Source organism: Myxine glutinosa, chromosome 6 (genome assembly GCF_964187855.1).
Source record: "Myxine glutinosa chromosome 6, kmMyxGlut1.1, whole genome shotgun sequence".
NCBI classification, from domain to species: Eukaryota; Metazoa; Chordata; class Myxini; order Myxiniformes; family Myxinidae; genus Myxine; species Myxine glutinosa.
This window is the reverse complement of record NC_136266.1, coordinates 67,848,039-67,866,775: the sequence shown is the minus strand read 5'-3', so window position 1 is coordinate 67,866,775 and position 18,737 is coordinate 67,848,039. Positions and strand designations below refer to the sequence as shown.

Here is an 18,737-nt window from a genome sequence, read left to right as displayed (position 1 = left end):
TTAAAATTTTCTACAGGTGGAGTTGCACCTATGGTGAAATTTTCCTGTCAATCGGACCCACGGTTGCAGAGAAAATCATATTTATTCAGTGCGGACAAACAGACAGACAAACAGACTCAAATGCAATACCATCTCCTCTGGCGAGGGTAAAAATCTATAAATCCGTTTTCTTGCACCTGCGCAATGTTGCCCCAATCTGCTCTCACCTGAGTCAGAGGATCTACTGAAACTCTGGTTCTTGCTCTCATTATGCCACACTTTGATTACTGCAACTCGCTGTTAGCACGCTATCCTGCTTCTTCTTCTCAAGCCATTATAACTCATTCCAAGTCTGGTTTTGGCTTAAAGGTTAAGGTTGCTGGCTTGAGATGTTAGCGTTTTAAGTTTAAGCCCCTGTCGTGCCATTGAAATAACACCAGGTGGGTGGACTCAGCTTGTCATCCTTCTGAGATCGGCAAAATGAGTACCAGCTTACTGTTAACGTAAGCTGGTACTCGACTGTGCCGCACTGCATCAGCGGCACAGTCGCGCTTTCAGAAATAATCCAGCCAGCAGCCACGGTCTGCATACGATACAACAACAACAACAACAACAAACACAACAACTCATGGTGGCAATGTTGACATTGCAGGCTCGTAAATTTGACTCGCACAGTCGCGCTTTCAGAAATAATCCAGCCAGCAGCCACGGTCTGCATACGATACAACAACAACAACAACAACAACAAACACAACAACTCATGGTGGCAATGTTGACATTGCAGGTTCGTAAATTTGATGACCTCGCTCCAACCCTCAAAACACTTCAGTATACCAACTGATCGATTAAAAAATTTCACTGACAACGTATAAATCCAAAATCAAATTGGTTCCTACATTTCTGACGTAATGACACCTTCCATCCCTGTCAGAACGCTGTGTTCGAACACCAGGAATCTGTTGGTAGTTTCTCGTACTGGGATCAAGACTTCTGATGATTGAGCATTCTTCGAATATGTTCCTCAACTGTGGAACTCGTTACCTCCTAAAACTCGCATAACCTCATCAATTCCGGTGTGGAAATCTCACTGAATATCTAATCTTTCTCCAGTTGCTTTAATTTTTTGGGATATTTTCTTACCTTTTCCTTCCTTGTAAAGCACTTGGAGATTTTGTTTGTATATAAAAACCATGACAGCAGAAACGAGAACGGCACTCGGTAGAGTGCAAAACCCTGGCAGGCTGAACAGTTTACGTTTTGTATCCCACTGATAGGCCGGATCTGGATCTGGACCTGCACCAAACTCTAATCGGCTTGTTCTTGTCACCAACCCAACTCATCCATCAAGTTTCATCCAAATGTGCCCATAACCTTTTGATATATTGTGCTATATATCGTTTTTAGCCCGATCACTCAATGGTGAAGAATCACTTACGGAGTTCTCAGAACCGGATCTGGATTCGGATCTTTATCAAAATGTAATTAATTTGTCCTTGGCACACACCCAACCTGTCCATCAAATTTAATCCAAATTTGTCCACACTTTGAGATATCCTGCTCACCGACAAACAAACAACAGACAGACATATATATACACACACACACACACACACACACAGACTTGGCATTTAATATGGAATATTTTTTTTCTGGGGGTGAACTTACTTTTCAAGATGTCTTAGAACCAAAAGTTCATTGGAATTATGTTGAAACTATTCTAGATTTTGTTAATGTGACCTTTAAAAGAAACAAAAACCACATTTGACATTTCGAAACAAATAAATTGATCCTTGAAAGTGATGTAAACTGATATCGAACTCAATGCATGGACAGTACTGTGTTAAACTTCTCTACGTTTTCCAGAAGTATCTCTTTATTTTGCACATCAGCCAAATTTTTTTTTAACAAAAACAAAAGTTAAATTACGACTGGGATTACGGACAGTAAAATTACAGTTCAGTACTTCGTGTAACCCCCACGATCATTCAGGAGAGCACGTGCACGTTGAGGCATGCTGTTCACGAGATTTGCCAAGGTTTGGACAGGAATCGCTTGCCATGCAGTGACAAAAGCCTGCTGCAATTCACGCACAGAGGTCGGCTGCTGGTCCAAGTGGTCGATTTGACACGTTAATTCTGCCCACAAGTTCTCTATCGGATTCATATCCGGGGACATGGCAGGCCACTCCATATGCTCTACACCACGGTCAGCAAGAAAGTGTTGGATCATGCGAGCACGATGAGGCCGTGCATTGTCATCTTGGAAGACAAAGTTTCCTCGAAAGGCTGCACGAGCAAATGGAAGCAATGTTTCTTCCAGAATGGCCCTGTACTTGAACTGGTTCAGGTTTCCATTCAGAACAACCAGGTCAGTTTTGCCCCCTGCATGAAAAGCAGCCCAAACGGTCACCCCACCACCTCCAGCTTGGACTCTTGGCACTATACAATCTTTGTTGTAGGCTTCACGCACTTGTCTGTGCACTCGGACGCGGCCATCTTGACGATAGACCAGAAATCTAGACTCGTCACTGAAGATCACGTGATTCCAGTGTCCTGGCTGCCATTGACGGTGCTCTCTGGCCCACTGCAATCGGCGCTGGCGGTGTTGTCTGGTCAGGCGTGGCTTTCTCAGGGGACGCCTGGCACGATAGCCTGCTTGAACCAGTCGTTGGTTGACTAGCCTTCTGGAGACAGGCACATTTGTCAGTTGCTGCCACTCAGCCCGAAGCCGATTAGCTGACTTGGTACGGCCATTGCGGACTAACCGGTGCAGCTGGCGATCATCCCTCCTTGTGGTTCTGCGGGGACGTCCTCGCCTCGGTATTGGAGTAGGGACACCCCTCTGAGCATTTCGTTTCAGGATCTTTGACACCTGACCTTGAGTGATGCCATACTGCCGAGCAATAGCACGCTGTTTCATGCCGTAATTTCGTAAAGCCACCACTCCATGACAAACAGCATTGTCGAGTTGACGGACCATCTCCAGAGGAAGCGGCAATAACTTTTGGAGACGTGCAGTAGTTTTCCACTAATACAGAACGCAACGACCCTTGTATACCCGACTGTGAAGCCAATCGTCAAATGTACCTGTCCGTACATTTTGTCACGCCACCTGTATTATAATCCTGTTATTGACTTCTTGCTGTGACAATCAGTGACATGGTTCTTTTAACAAAGAAATCACCGAAGCGTAAAAGAAACTCACCAGATTGATATACTGAGTTAAGAAAGTAAACCCGTCAAGAAAAAAAAAAATATTCCATATTAAATGCCAAGTCTGTATATAGCGCAGTGGGCTTTTGACGCGTAATCAATGGAGGTCCGTGGTTTGAGTCCCGTATTGAGTCAGAATTTTTCACACTTAGCCCCTTGCAGGAATTTGAATCCTGTTTATAAATAAATAAAATAAAAAAATTAATAAATAAATAAATATATATATATTGTTGCGGATCTCTGACATCGGCCCTTCCCTTACCAAGGGGGGGGGGGGTTAATCCCCTTGTCTGTTATCTAGCCGACGCGATCCGTGGCTATCACGTTCCTTCCGGTCGGTGTTAAATAGGGTTGTAAGCCGAATTCTTATTACCTAAGTACTAACACCGGCCGTGAAGCAAGGAAATAACCCCACCCGAACCACGGTTTCAGTGGACACGCCGAGCGAAAGCGAGCCGCGATTCGGGCCGTTAACGGGAACTAACCCGATTGGAGCGGTTCCTGATCGTGCCACGCTTACCCAATGGAGAAATCACTAAGACGGTCGAATTAAGAGGAAAACAGGAAGAACAAGGAATTTATTACATACTTTGTACAAGGAAGAGGAAGAAGAAGCAGAAATGTACAGTGAAGAGGAAGAAGCAGATACACAGGGTAGCCTTATACAGTCTTATACTTATCCCCTGGACACGGGCCCGTTCACACTCAACTACACTCTCAGACTCACTCACACGGGGTTTGTAGATGGTCAGGCGATGGTCCCAAGGATCTCGTTCACAGCTCGCTCCGGTCCCCGACTCGTACGGTGGAGGCGATGGTAGACGGCAGGCAAGATCTTCGCGTGTCAGTGGCGCGGATCGGACAATTACATCGGGGAAAGGTAGGCTGGCTAACGGTTACGTTGTGGCTCACAGCTGCGTATGTAATAGAAGGACCGGCACTTGATATGCGCTCCCCGTAAGCCCACAGCCAAATTCTCACCAAGCCCTTGCAATCGATCAGGATAGCGCGTCTCTCACAATAGTTCACAATGGCGCTAACCCCAGGGAGTCCGTGAATAATGGCGCCTTCCACAAAAGTCCTTGTAACCAACAATGCAATGCGCTCCAACCAAGTCCTTTGCCACTGCCGTATGCACGCGAGTCTTCTGTAATCGCATCAGTCCTTGGACAGTCCTTGGACAGTCCTTCAGAGGGCTTTGCGCTCGCGGTTATATAGCGCCGCCTTGCGAACCTTCTCGAACCTCTAGCCACGCCCTATCAGGCCATCTCACCCGAGCCCTGGTTGGTTGTTGGGGTCTTACCGGCTCCGCCCTTGATGGCTGCTTGACGTGGCCACACCCCCGACCTCGCGCTCCGCCCCCTTTTCGGGCCTTACCTCATGGCATTTGGGCTGGTTCGAGCGAAAGCGCAAGGGCAGCGAACGCTACTGGCAAGCAAGGTGCAACAAACTGCGAGCATCCTAATGCAAGGGGCAATGGGGTGCAGACTGGATGGTGTGCAATGGAGTCGATTGGAGGGAGGGCTGCAGAATGAACGGGGCCTACTCTTATTTGTTTTACACAACGCAGATGATAACTATTGGAAATGGCCTTATCTCACATATACTAAGAAATAACTGACGTTCTAAGGTGACCTACGTGTTGCATGTGGCCTAACTATGGGGTGCAACCTTTAACCTTTAATGATGTTACCTGTGTGGGTTCTCAAAACCGCAACTATATATATATATATATATATATATATATATATATATATATATATATATATATATATATATATATATATATATATATATATATATATATATATATATATATATATATATATATATATATACATACATATATATATATATATATATATATATATATATATTGTTACGGATCGCGGACAAGATGTTATATTGACCGAGCGGTGGTGTATTACCGCGACCTAACAGTTCCCCCGATTCTTCCCCAACTCACCCGATTCACCCCAAACTTTGGCCGTATCGCACCGCAGCTGCCCAATCGGGAAAACTCTAAAGCGACCGAATGCAAAGAGGAAAACGAAGGCAAAGAAAGGTTTGGAAATACTACTAAATTTATTTACTATTCATACACATAAGCAAAAAGACAGCAGTCACGTTTATTTACAAGCACATGAGACGCAGGTGACACAGTGAAAATACTAGCTTATACAGACTTATTGTTACTACCCAGGGACAAGACAAAGGACAGACTACGAGCACACTTACACGGGGAATGATGATAGGGATGGCAGGTGGGTGGCTGGTGGATGGCTGGCGGGATAGGGAGGTCCAACTAGTTCTGCAGCTGCTCGACTCGTGGGCAGCCGCCGCTCCTTCGCGGCCCTGCTCCAAACTGCCGTCCAGGCCTCACGCTGCTGTGGCTGCAGTTTCGGCGGCTCCAGCTGCAGCAAATTCAGTTTCAGTGGCTCGAGCTGCAGCAAGTGCAGTTTCGGTGGCTCGAGCTGCAGTGAGTGCAGTTTCGGTGGCTCGAGCTGCAGTTCAACCCTGGACTTCTTCTCGTCTCTCTGTCGTCAAAGCTCCTCTCTCAAAGCTTGTCTCAGCTTCTCTTTTGGGAGCGTCGCGCTGCGGATTTTAGCTGCGGTCACGCCTGCTCATTCCCTCCTCTCAGCGCCTCTCTTTCTTCTTCAAAGCTCGACTGCTTGGGGAGCGTCGCGCTGTGGGTTATATTATTATATAGGCCCCGCCCCTCAACCTTTGCGAACCTCCCCGATCGCTCTTCCTCCGCCCTCTCTAGCCAAACCCCTGGCTCATGGTTGGTCGAGTGGGGCTGGCTCACTCCTACCCTCTATGACGAGGTGGAGACACGCCTTTCTTCTCCGACCCTGCCTCGTGGTCAATGGCGGTTATTGGAGGGGAGGTAATTGCCAAACGACGAAAAGGGGGAATGGAGGTTTTGGGAATGGGAATGAAGGGAATCTATCTCTTTCACTGGTGCAATGGAGTACTTCAATTAATGGGAGACACAGCCTTACCCTAAAACACAGAATAAGATATAACTATCGAACAGGGGTATTCTATTATTGGCTGACGTGTATGCTTGTGGACTAATTATGGGATGCCCTTTGACCTTTACACAGCTCCGGAGGCAGGAGGCGCAGAATAAACAATAATAATAATTCACACAATCAAAAAAATATACAGTCCTCATATCCGCAACACTGCACCCTCCTCCTCTTAGGCACGTCCCGGGCCTACAACTTTTATTTAGTGTGATACGTAGGTGTAGTTCCCTCTACTTTTAACCTGACCCTGAGTGCGACAGTTTTAAAACATAAATAAATGTGTCCCGCTGCTCCATTGCACCCTGCCTAACAGACTTACGCCCACAGTTAACCGAATTGCGGAATGGTCTTCAAACTACACACTGACGGTGGGGAGCATTATTTACAATGGCGCTATTTTTATTTACAAGACTAACCCAGGACCTGCGATTGTTCTTTCTGGGGGGAGACAGTCTGCTCTGCATCAATGCACCATGAAAGCACCCAAAAACGCACCAATACACCCCCAAGCACCAATCGGTGCAGTCACCATTGTTCAAGAAAATAAAACCAACAACCCCTAACCCTGCAGGTGATCTCTTGCTCTTCGGCTCCCTCTGCTGGTTATTATTATTTGTTCTTCCAGATGTTGTCTTTCTTTCATTTTCTTACTGGCGGCCTATTTGCAATAAAGTGTGCCCAACGTGTCCATTTTATTTTCTTTATTTATGGCCCACAGGGCCGACTACGTGTGGTTCACCTGTGGGGCATCGGTGCCCTGTGGCCAAGGTCCGCCAGCAAGATTTCGGGCCCTCATGGCCGGTTCCAGCAGAGGGGCCATGCCCCAACCCATGGGGTCCATAAGTGGTGCTCGGCCACAGACATGTGGTCCATAATGTGGTGCATCGATGCAGACAGCTGGTTCTGAGAGTGCCGGGCGCACAATGGCCGACTCACGCACGCTCCCCTTGGCGCCCAATGGCGCACAGGTCATGTGGGAGACAAAAGGGGGACAAGAGAAATGAGCAAGGGGTAAGGTCACAAGGGTACACGTCAATAAGGCAATGCAAGGCGAAATGCGCACGGAGAGCGAAATGAGAAAGCTCGTCCCTACCGTACGTCACCCCTCTGTCACCTACACTACCCTTGCCCTTACCCCATATGTACAAAAATCTACACATTACCAATCCGTCGCTACCGTCACGTCTTCCCCTTATTTCCCTTATACCAAATTCGTCTTCACTCCCCCACTATCCAAAATTTGCCATCACCCAATTCGTCATCAATCCTCATAAGGAGGGAGAGATGGAATTACGCACAATGTCACACCCACGTCATGATGCGTCTCACAATCCAAAACATTTGCATCAAAAATAATTAAACATGGCATGGTGTGGAGTACCTGTCACCTCAGGTGAGTGGATGCAGATGGTGCGAGGAGACTTCATCCTAACTACTTTCTAAATGACTTTAACACACTTTACACTACCCGGGGTCTTTCCCTGCCAATCCATTGGCCAACTTACACTATGGGTTCTAAAAACCAATTCCCATTGACCAAACTGTGGTGCTTCTCAATTTGGGGTCTCACTCCCCCGATTCATCTCCCGGTGCCCTTGCACAATTTCTGGGCTGTGACGTGTAGCTCTCCCAGCAGGTCTACCCACCTGCACACCTCCACCACTGCAGTTGCCTCCCGAGCTTACCTGCTCCTCAACCTAACCTATCTAACTGGGGAAGGCCCCTCCTGGCTCTGTCACCCCATGGTGCCCTCTGGCACTGGGCTACCCGGGTCCGTCCTCCGGATCCTCGGGCCCCATCCACAACTACTGGCTCCCAGAGCCCACCTGCGGCCTCACCTGGCCGACAATCCGACATCCTCACAGTGGTGGAGTGCCCAAACCAACTACACACACTAACAGGCTACACGCCCAGCCATTTCCACAACACTAATGCACCCATCCAAATACCATTCTCTCACCCGCACCACAGATGCCAATATCCAACCACAATTTACCTATACCCTCTACCTAACACTTACACTACCCGCCCCGGGTATTCGTGATGGGGGTCCACTCTTCCCCCATTCACACCTCCGCACCATCCACTCCACTCCACAGTTCCCATCCTACTCACTCCACGACCATCCATTCCAATACTCCATACCATTTATTCCATACACCTGTTCTCCATTCACCTGTCGTTGCACACCTGTGCAATCACACCTGGTGCCACCTGCACCCTCCTCCTCTTCCTGGACCATTTGGTCAGCACAATACACAATCACCTTCACTCACTCATACACTGCGCCACACACCTGTTCAGTTGCACACCTGTGCAATCACACCTGTTCAATCCTCAAACACACGGCATCATCTCATCTAACTACTCCCCTCTGAAACTTGCGCTTCCCAGTCGCCCCTTTAAACTATTGCGCTCCCTCGTCATTATCATCCACACTAATCTACCTGCGTCCCCACTACAGGTATCCTTGTCACTAACTAATCTTAACGTCACCTAAGGTCAATCTCTAGGGCCCTACACATTATCCAAACCCACCCGGGCTAGTTTTCACTGCCATACACCCCATAAGCTAGTGCTCCTTTGCCCCCCCTTTCGTGAGGCATGGTGGATTTGCCATCCCACCACATCGGGGGTCTCTCACTATAAATTTTGTTCGTCCAAATTCAATAAATCAAAAATTTGCCAATCACTCTACCATCATCAAATTTTGCTTTTTTTCTAATTTCGGGGCCAAAACACTATCCTCATCACCCGTCTACTTATTAGATCCTCTCGGTGCGCCAATTCCCTTCTAAAGCTCGGCTTCGTACAGCCGAGCAATGAATGCGGGTTGTTTTGTGCCAGCGGCTGGATACGTCCCGCATTCGGGGCAGGGACGGGGGCTTACCCGGGCCGAGATCCCACGCACCACCTCGGCGTGGAGCCATCCAATGTCCCGATCTCGACCTGCCGGCACGTCTCAACAAAAAGTGGTCGCCATGACGACCCTTCCTATCGGGCTGCCCGTTCCGCCTAGTGGAGCACGGACGCGGCCGTTCCAAGCGAGGCCCAGCGCGGATCGCGTACGGCGGTCCTTTCGAACCCGCCGTGGCTCGGATCCCCGCTGGTTCTCGCGGCACGCGAAGCTGCCCGGCACGCACCGAGGGCCTGATTCGGCTATAAGTCGCTCTAACCGCTAACCCGGTTACCGTCGATGCCTCACCTGCATGCTTACACGCATACGCTACCCCTTTCTTGCTCATACCTCCAGCTGTTCCCATGCTCCTCGTACCTTTCCTTACACACCTCGGTACACTCATTCCGCTCCCAGACTTGGTCACACACCTGACCACCGAACACCTTGGCACACATTCGTCGCTCGCACATCTCACCAACACACCTCTTCGCGCCCCTTCCTCGGTCACCTCCTCTGTGACCATCACAGGTGTGCTTTCACTCGCACACCCAACCACGTGCCTCACGACCAACTCAAGTGTGCATTCCCACACACGCTCTACCATTCCAGGTGTGCATCCTTCCATTCCAGGTGTACATCCTCGCTCACCTGTCACAACCAACTCACGCTCCGTGTCACTCTCACTACTTTCACCTCCACTCTTGACAGCGCACTCACCCTTACTCTCGACAGCGCACTCTTTCCTCATGCACCCGTCTGTTACACACCTTCCTTGCGCACACTCTTGCGCACACTCTCCCGTTACATCCTCTGTAACACTCACCACAGGCGTGCATTCTCCCTCACTCTTGACAGCGCACTCTTTCCCCATGCACCTGTCCGTTACACACCTTTCTCGCGCATCCTCTTGCGCGCACTCTTTCGTTACTTCCTCCGTAACACTCACCACACCGCGCTTCCATGTGCTCCCTCCCACACGTGCTACGACTGACTCACTCTCGACAGCATACTCTTTCCTCGGCGCGCACTTTTTCCTCACACACCCCATGGTCGGACATTCTCGCACACCTCTTTTTTCGCACACCTGACCTGTCACACACTTCACCAACGGCCTCTCACGAACACCCGGGTCCACAACAACCCCCAAGCCGACTGAAGCTTTCCTCACATCATATACATTGCCGAATATTTCACCACTCACCTTGGCACCTCGTCTCCGCACCTCTTTTGCCACCTGCAAACTCTTTATTTGGTTAGTGAGCAGCACATCACGATTCGAGCACAGACCTTGTACCAATTCCATTACTTCCTCCTTTATCTCCCTCTTAGTTTCTGTCCGTCCCTTCTTAATTTCACTCACCTCTTCTTCCACTTCCTCTAATTTTTGCTTCACCTCTTTTATTCCCCGGTGCGTCTCCTCAAGTTCGTCCTCTAAGGCTACCGTGACCGTCTCTATGTGCATCCTCACCTCTCGGTCCTTCGTCTCCATTATCTCTGTCACCTCGTCCACCCTCATTGTCAGTCCCTCACGTACCATCTGACATTGCTTCTGTGTCGCTATTAATTCGTTTTTAATTTCTTTTTGTGTCGCCTTTAACCCTCCTAGTACCGCAGTGTTCTTTTGAACCTGCTCCACTAGTTATTTTTGTCCCTCCGTCAGCTGTTCCACCTCCTCCGTCAGATCTTCTATTCCCCCTTGTAACTTTGCCGTCCCATTTCTCACCTCTTTCTCCATACGCTTCTCACCTCGCTTTACCTCCTCGCGTAGCCCCGAAACCTCCTCACCTACACCTCGTCGTATCCCCTCTTTCATCTCCTCCATCTCTTTTGTAGATGCCACCCTCATCTGTCCCAATTCATCCCTCTGAGCATCCAGTTTACTTTCTAACCCGATTTGCACCTCCTCTATCTGGGTCCCCATTCGTTTGATTTCCCGGGCAGATTGTTCCCCTATTTCCCGCAATTTGTCCTCCATCCTATTTTCTAACCCCATTAACCCATTTTTCACCTCTTTTATCCCGTTGTCTAACCCCTCAAAATTATTGTCTAACTTCCCAAATTTCTTGTCTAACCCCTCACCGGTACCCCTCGCTTCGTCCCTCATTACCCCCATTTGGCCCTCCAATCGCTCACCCTGAGCATCCATCCGGTTCCCCATTACCCCCATTTGGTTTCCCAAGTCATTCCTCAGGTCTTCACTTGTCTGGACCATGAGCGCCTTTATTTGTTCCATAAATAGGCCCCAATCCATCGGCGGCGCTGCTACGGTCACGGGCGCGGCTAAATTTGGCGCCACAATAACCATGTGCGCGAGGCCGCCATTTTGTGCGTCTGATACTCCCTCACCCGCCTCCTCATTGCTCCCCTCCATTTGATCCTGGATTACTCCTAACCCCTCCTCTAGCTCACCCACCGGCATCCGATCGCCTTGACCAGCCATGGCGCGATTTCAAAATTCGGGTTTTCCTTTAAAACAAAATCAAATTTCGGTACTTTATAATTTTGACCAAATTTTTTTCTAGATGTTTTTTTTTTTTTTTTTAAACAAAATTTGGTTCGGGCCTCGAATCCCACTCCTCGACACCAATTGTTACGGATCGCGGACAAGATGTTATATTGACCGAGCGGTGGTGTATTACCGCGACCTAACAGTTCCCCCGATTCTTCCCCAACTCACCCGATTCACCCCAAACTTTGGCCGTATCGCACCGCAGCTGCCCAATCGGGAAAACTCTAAAGCGACCGAATGCAAAGAGGAAAACGAAGGCAAAGAAAGGTTTGGAAATACTACTAAATTTATTTACTATTCATACACATAAGCAAAAAGACAGCAGTCACGTTTATTTACAAGCACATGAGACGCAGGTGACACAGTGAAAATACTAGCTTATACAGACTTATTGTTACTACCCAGGGACAAGACAAAGGACAGACTACGAGCACACTTACACGGGGAATGATGATAGGGATGGCAGGTGGGTGGCTGGTGGATGGCTGGCGGGATAGGGAGGTCCAACTAGTTCTGCAGCTGATCGACTCGTGGGCAGCCGCCGCTCCTTCGCGGCCCTGCTCCAAACTGCCGTCCAGGCCTCACGCTGCTGTGGCTGCAGTTTCGGCGGCTCCAGCTGCAGCAAATTCAGTTTCAGTGGCTCGAGCTGCAGCAAGTGCAGTTTCGGTGGCTCGAGCTGCAGTGAGTGCAGTTTCGGTGGCTCGAGCTGCAGTTCAACCCTGGACTTCTTCTCGTCTCTCTGTCGTCAAAGCTCCTCTCTCAAAGCTTGTCTCAGCTTCTCTTTTGGGAGCGTCGCGCTGCGGATTTTAGCTGCGGTCACGCCTGCTCATTCCCTCCTCTCAGCGCCTCTCTTTCTTCTTCAAAGCTCGACTGCTTGGGGAGCGTCGCGCTGTGGGTTATATAGGCCCCGCCCCTCAACCTTTGCGAACCTCCCCGATCGCTCTTCCTCCGCCCTCTCTAGCCAAACCCCTGGCTCATGGTTGGTCGAGTGGGGCTGGCTCACTCCTCCCCTCTATGACGAGGTGGAGACACGCCTTTCTTCTCCGACCCTGCCTCGTGGTCAATGGCGGTTATTGGAGGGGAGGTAATTGCTAAACGACGAAAAGGGGGAATGGAGGTTTTGGGAATGGGAATGAAGGGAATCTATCTCTTTCACTGGTGCAATGGAGTACTTCAATTAATGGGAGACACAGCCTTACCCTAAAACACAGAATAAGATATAACTATCGAACAGGGGTATTCTATTATTGGCTGACGTGTATGCTTGTGGACTAATTATGGGATGCCCTTTGACCTTTACACAGCTCCGGAGGCAGGAGGCGCAGAATAAACAATAATAATAATTCACACAATCAAAAAAATATACAGTCCTCATATCCGCAACAATATATATATATATATATATATACAGTCATCCCTCGTTTATCGCGGGGGTTATGTTCCAGAACCCCCCGCGATAGGTGAAAATTCGCGAAGTAGAAACCATATATTAATTTTATTATTTTTATATATTTTAAGCCTTTAAAAACCCTCCCCATACTCTTATAAACCTTTCCCACGCTCTTATAAACCCTTTCTACACTCTTAAACACACTTTTGAGACCCATCCTTACGTATTAGAAAAATATTTGTACGTGTATATATAGCTGTACAGTATATTTGAAAATACTGTAATAAATACTGGGTAAGTATATCAATAATAGTTTTTACTGTACTGCACAGCAAAGAAGAGCATTACAGCTCTTCTGAAGGCGCCACTTCAGCAGGCGCCTCGTCAGGTGGTGCAGTATCTTCGTCGTCATCCGGAACTTCTTTTCGTGCTGAAGACGTAGGCGTGTCTTCTTTCTTTTTTCGGGTGAGGAACATAGTGATGGGCAGTTGCTGGCGCTGCCTTTTCTTCTGGGCGAGGAGGTTTTTATAGACTTCAATGCCTCCGTCGATTACATTTCTGAAATTCAACGAACGAATCATCTGGGGGTCCCATTCTTCAGCCCTTTCCTTAAGTTATTTTGCCATTCTCACTAAGGTTGCGAGGCATTCCAGTGATAGGCCTTCTTCTTCTTCTTCATCCCCTGAACCCTCTTCTTCCTCTTCTTCTTCCCCACTTGCTGACTTCGTCATCTCCGCCAGGTCTTCGTCCGTTAACGGATCTGAGTGGGTCTCGAGCAGCTCCTCAACGTCATCGGGAGTCATATCGTTGAAGCCATCTCCTCCTAGTAATTTTGCCAGCTTCACTGCCTTATCTACTGCAGAGTGGTGGACTTCGTCAGGAGAGAAACCCTTGTACACGTAATCGTGGACTACTTCTGGCCACAATTTTTTCCAGCACGCATTCAAAGTTTCTGTCTTCATCTCCTTTATGGCCATCTGAATATTTTGCAGACACGTTGCAATGGTGTACTCACGCCAGTACGCCTTCAGCGAGAAGTTTTCGTCCGAGTCCATAGCCTCGACCAGGTGCTGCAGGGTGTTTCGCGTATAAAGTGCCTTAAATGCGCGAATGACGCCTTGATCCATGGGCTGTATCAGCGATGTGGTGTTTGGCGGTAAGAACTCTATTTGTACGCCATCATACGACAGGTCGAGCGCGTGACCTCCTGCATTATCCATGAGCAACAGCACTTTGAACTCGAGTCCTTTTTCTGCGAGATAAAGCTTGACCTCGGGAATGAAGCACTGGTGGAACCAATCCGATGTGAGGAGTTTCGTAATCCAGGACTTCTGGTTGTGCATCCAATACACTGGCAGCAGGTTCTTATTTTTGTTTTTGAGGACCCTTGGGTTTTTGGACTTATAAATAAGACCAGGCTTTATCATAAAGCCCGCAGCATTCCCACACATTACTAAAGTCACCCGATCTTTGTGGGCCTTAAATCCAGGGGCTCTGGCTTCCTCGATCATGATGAAAGTGCGAGACGGCATCCGTTTCAAAAATAAGGCTGTCTCATCCATATTAAAAACTTGTTCAGGCTTATAACCCCCTTCCTCGATGATCGTCCTGAACGTCTCATTCACGTACCCCTCGGCGGCAGCTTTATCAGCTTCTCCATGCAGGACCACGCTCTTTAGCTTAAATCGTTTTTGAAATTTTTCAAACCAACCCTTGCTGGCATCGAATTTGGTTGGTTTGGTGGGAGATGCGGTCGATGGTTCGGATTCGGGGTCGTCGTCGCCAGCGCCTTCAGCAAACTTGGCGTAAAGCTGCCTGGCCTTCTCACGGATAACGTTGGTATCCAGTGGGATATTCTTCTTCCTGCAGTCACTGATCCAAAGGGCCAATGCAGACTCCATCCTTACAATGGCCTTATTGCTTGAAGTTAGCACCCTTTTCGCTGTCTGGTTAAAGGACACTGCTGCCGTCGCCCTTATATTATTTTTGTCCTTCTTAATGTACCGGACCGTAGATTCATTGAGCCCGTAATGGCGGCCTAGAGCCGCAAAGCTTCTCCCTTCCTTTAACATGTCGAGGAGTTTCACCTTCTCTACGATATTAAGCATCTTCCTCTGGCGCTTAGGTTCAGTGCCAGAACCCTTAAAAGACGCAGAACGTTTACCCGTCATCGTAGGGCTTGAAACAACTTCACAATTTTACACAAAATGCACAAAATCACAACACCACAGGATACTGAACAGCGTGCTCTGATTGGTCGCGTCTCATCCATCTGCCAATAGTGTGCCGCGTACGAAATCATCTGGGCAAACGAGCGCAAGCAACCCAAGCTTGGTTTTCCATACGCGCGATTCTTTGTCTACTCATTTATAATGCGTATTTTATTTCGATTTACTGTAATATTCTTTTAATATAGGTTTTAATTAATGTGTTATATTTTTTTAAATATTATTATTCATTTTTTAGGCTAGAAAATGCTTATTTTACCGCAAACATAATTAAAATCTAAAAAAATAAAAATACCTATAGACCGCAGAATCCCGCGATATAATGAAAAATCCGATATATAATTTTACATATACTAGCGAGAAAAACCCGCGATGTACCGAAGCCGCGAAAAGTGAAGCGCGATATAGTGAGGGATTACTGTATATATATATATATATAAAATATGATATTTCAAAAAGTTGTGGACGGATTATGACAAAACTAGGTGGATGACTTGGTTAGACGACAAGAACAAGCTGATTAAATATGGTTCAGGTCCGAATCCACATCTGGCCTATCAGTGGGATACAAAACGTAAACTGTTGAGCCTGGCGGAGGTATGCGCTCCACCGAGTGCCTTTCTAGTATGCAAGTGCATTTGCAGGATGAAAGTCCACAAATGGTTACAAATCTCACAAACGGCTGCACCCACTTTAGGCTGGCGTGCAAGGGCAGAGACAAAAATTCACTCGTTTTTGAGGTGCCCAGGCCAAGCTCATCCTATGATTTATTACGGTCAAGGTAGTGTGCATTTGTGTGGTCAGTTTGACCAAATGATCAGGATGACCAATGGAGGTGTTCTTCTTTCGGCCTCTCTTTGCTGTCACCACACCTAGAAAAAGTTACATGAATCTGCTTGTCCAAATGTGGTGCTACATGGGTCCCAATTGCAATAAAAACACTTACTGCACAAATTCCTTTTTTATCCAATGGATTCTAGGACTCCATTGGTTTAACGCCGGCTTGACGCTTGTCGGCAAGAACAAAGCGTCGTGCTGTTTCCGGAGCAAAGATTCCACAAACTACACCGTGTCACGTGCATAATCGGTCCTGGTGACCTTTACTGAAATCACTTTCAAATCAGAATGCATTTCATATATAATTCATCTGTTTTGTATGAATCATATGAATCATAAATGATTGCCTTTGCAGGTGGCCAGCAATTATTTCGGCCGACACGGCAAGCGGTGTGTACTTGTCCAAGAACGAACGTGGTGTTGTGGAAAGTTACCACGTGACGTTTTTAGGACACCCTCGTACAGTGAGCTGGATAGAAATACAGAACGTTGAGCCTTTTGGCAAAATGGTGGTACGTTTTCATTTGTAGAGAAAACAGTGCTCTCATTGATTGATGTTTTGTTATAGTGGTGCTTTGACATCTATAGCAAACCTCTTTTGATTGATCTTATTTAATATTTCTCTTTCGCATCTCTTTCCTTCTTCCACTCCCCCTTCCTCTCTCTCTCTCTCTCTCTCTCTCTCTCTCTCCCCCCCCCAAGATGCAGCTGAAAAGTGCAGACAAATTTGCTCGTTGGTGGAAATGTGCAATGAAAGAAGCAAACAGATTAAGATCCATGTCTTTGGAGGAAAGACTAAAGTGTTGCACAGACACAGGTATCACTTGGTCGGTTCATCGGTTACATCAGTCGCTATGAAATACGCTCGATTGATGTTCACTGCAGTTGTTTATCGAGATGACGGCGACTTATTCCTTTTGTTAAAAAAAGAAAAAAGAAGCGTGCCAGTTGGATTTAAAACTCCTTTTAGTCATCGGTGTGAGGTTAACGATTGGTAATTGATGTTTTGGTAATTACTGTTACAGATCGCAAGGCAACACACAATGTTTTCTTCACAGTTGAGGTTAGTTAGGTTAAGTGCGTCTGATGGTCACAGCAATTGGTCATGGTGAACTGTGGGTCTGACGGGATCATTACAGATGTACTGCACAGTGACACTGGTTTGTCTGAGAAGAAAAACGGAAAAAGCAAGAAACAGCGGCTCCGAGTGGTAAGGTTGCTTTTGTGTGTCTGTGATGTCAATGTTGGGCAGGCAGGATGGTCTGGAGGTAGGCACAGTCACCTCTGAGCTGCTTGGCCTGGGTTTGAATCCCGACCCAGCTATAAAGTGTTATTATCCCGGTGCCTCACAGACAAAGGAATTCATAAATGTGTGTACTGTTGCCCGGATGGACATTATGCTGGGCATCTTGTCTGCCAGCATTAGTTGGTGGATGTTGAAGATCCCATGGTATTCATTGTGAAGAAGAGTAGGTTAGCTATCGCTGACACCAGGAACAAACTAGAACGCCACTCAGTAGAGCGCATACTCCCGCCGTGGGTTTAGTTGGACTAATACGTTTTGTTTAACATCCCCTCTCCCCAAAACAATAAATGAAAAATAAAGTAAGCCCTAACTGTCAGAGAATTTATTTTGACTAGGGCATGCCCGTACTATATATATGCCCGTACTATATATCTATCTAAAATTATATCCCCCCCCTCTATTTACATGAAATGGTTTGGTCCATTCGCAACGCCAAAGCGAACGGCGAACGGCTTGCGAGTACAGTGACAATCCCCCCCCTCTATTTACATGAATGGTTTGGTCCATTCGCAACGACCACAGAACCCCCCCCTCTATTTACATGCAATGGTTTGGTCCAAAGCGAACGGCTTCCGGAGTTTGGTAAAGAAATCGCCATCGCGTGCACAAACGCGCAGGAAAGCGAATGAATCGCAAATTCGTTTTTATTAGTTTTAAAACGTAGTTTAACGCCAACATAGTTTGCAAACGTGAAATAAATGAATACGCTCTCAAATGTGCCATCCGAGGCAGAGTGTGTCCTCCACGTTCGGCACACGCGATCGTTCGCTGCTCTCTGATTGGTTGAATCGTTTTTTGGACATAGCTCGGTAAGTAATTGTCCGATTAATATGAAACCTTGAAAAGGCACATCCTCGGGTCCCCAGCAATATACCTGGCAAGTTAAAAGTATATCGGACCCGTGGTTGTCGAGAAACAGCGGTCACAGACAAACGTACAGACAGAGATTACTGGAATTATAGATAGATATATCTCGGAATTAGAGGAGAAAAACATCATTGAAGAATAAGAATAAAAGCTTTAATGCAGTAAAACAGAAAAAATCTTCCCAAAAAAATTTCCAAAAAATATTCGTGGGTCCGGAATAATATCCTGAGCTTCACCAAAAACTAATCAATTCTTCCTTATCCCAAGGGCAATCATCCCACCAACTTTCATCCAAATCCGTTCAGAACTTTTCCAGATATCTTGTTCACAAACACACGAACATACGAACACACACACACACACGGACGGACACGATCGAATGCATTACTCCCTGGCGGGAGTAATAAACCTGAACATCGCAGAGCCAGAACCAGAATTATTGGCGCTGAGGAAGCGCCTCTAGCGATTGACTTCC

At 47.4% G+C, this 18,737-nt stretch overlaps 1 protein-coding gene across 2 annotated transcripts in view; it reads left to right on the top strand.

Moving 5' to 3' along the window:
• The window catches only part of LOC137429204 (zinc finger CW-type PWWP domain protein 2 homolog), a 71,312-nt gene that overhangs the window by 29,886 nt on the left and 22,689 nt on the right, over nucleotides 1-18,737 (top strand). For both annotated transcript variants that reach the window (XM_068119201.2, XM_078779464.1), the window contains exons 3-5: nucleotides 16,445-16,601; nucleotides 16,792-16,906; nucleotides 17,229-17,299. In XM_068119201.2, the coding sequence (XP_067975302.1) occupies nucleotides 16,445-16,601; nucleotides 16,792-16,906; nucleotides 17,229-17,299 (343 nt within the window). The remainder of the gene's footprint in view (nucleotides 1-16,444; nucleotides 16,602-16,791; nucleotides 16,907-17,228; nucleotides 17,300-18,737) is intronic.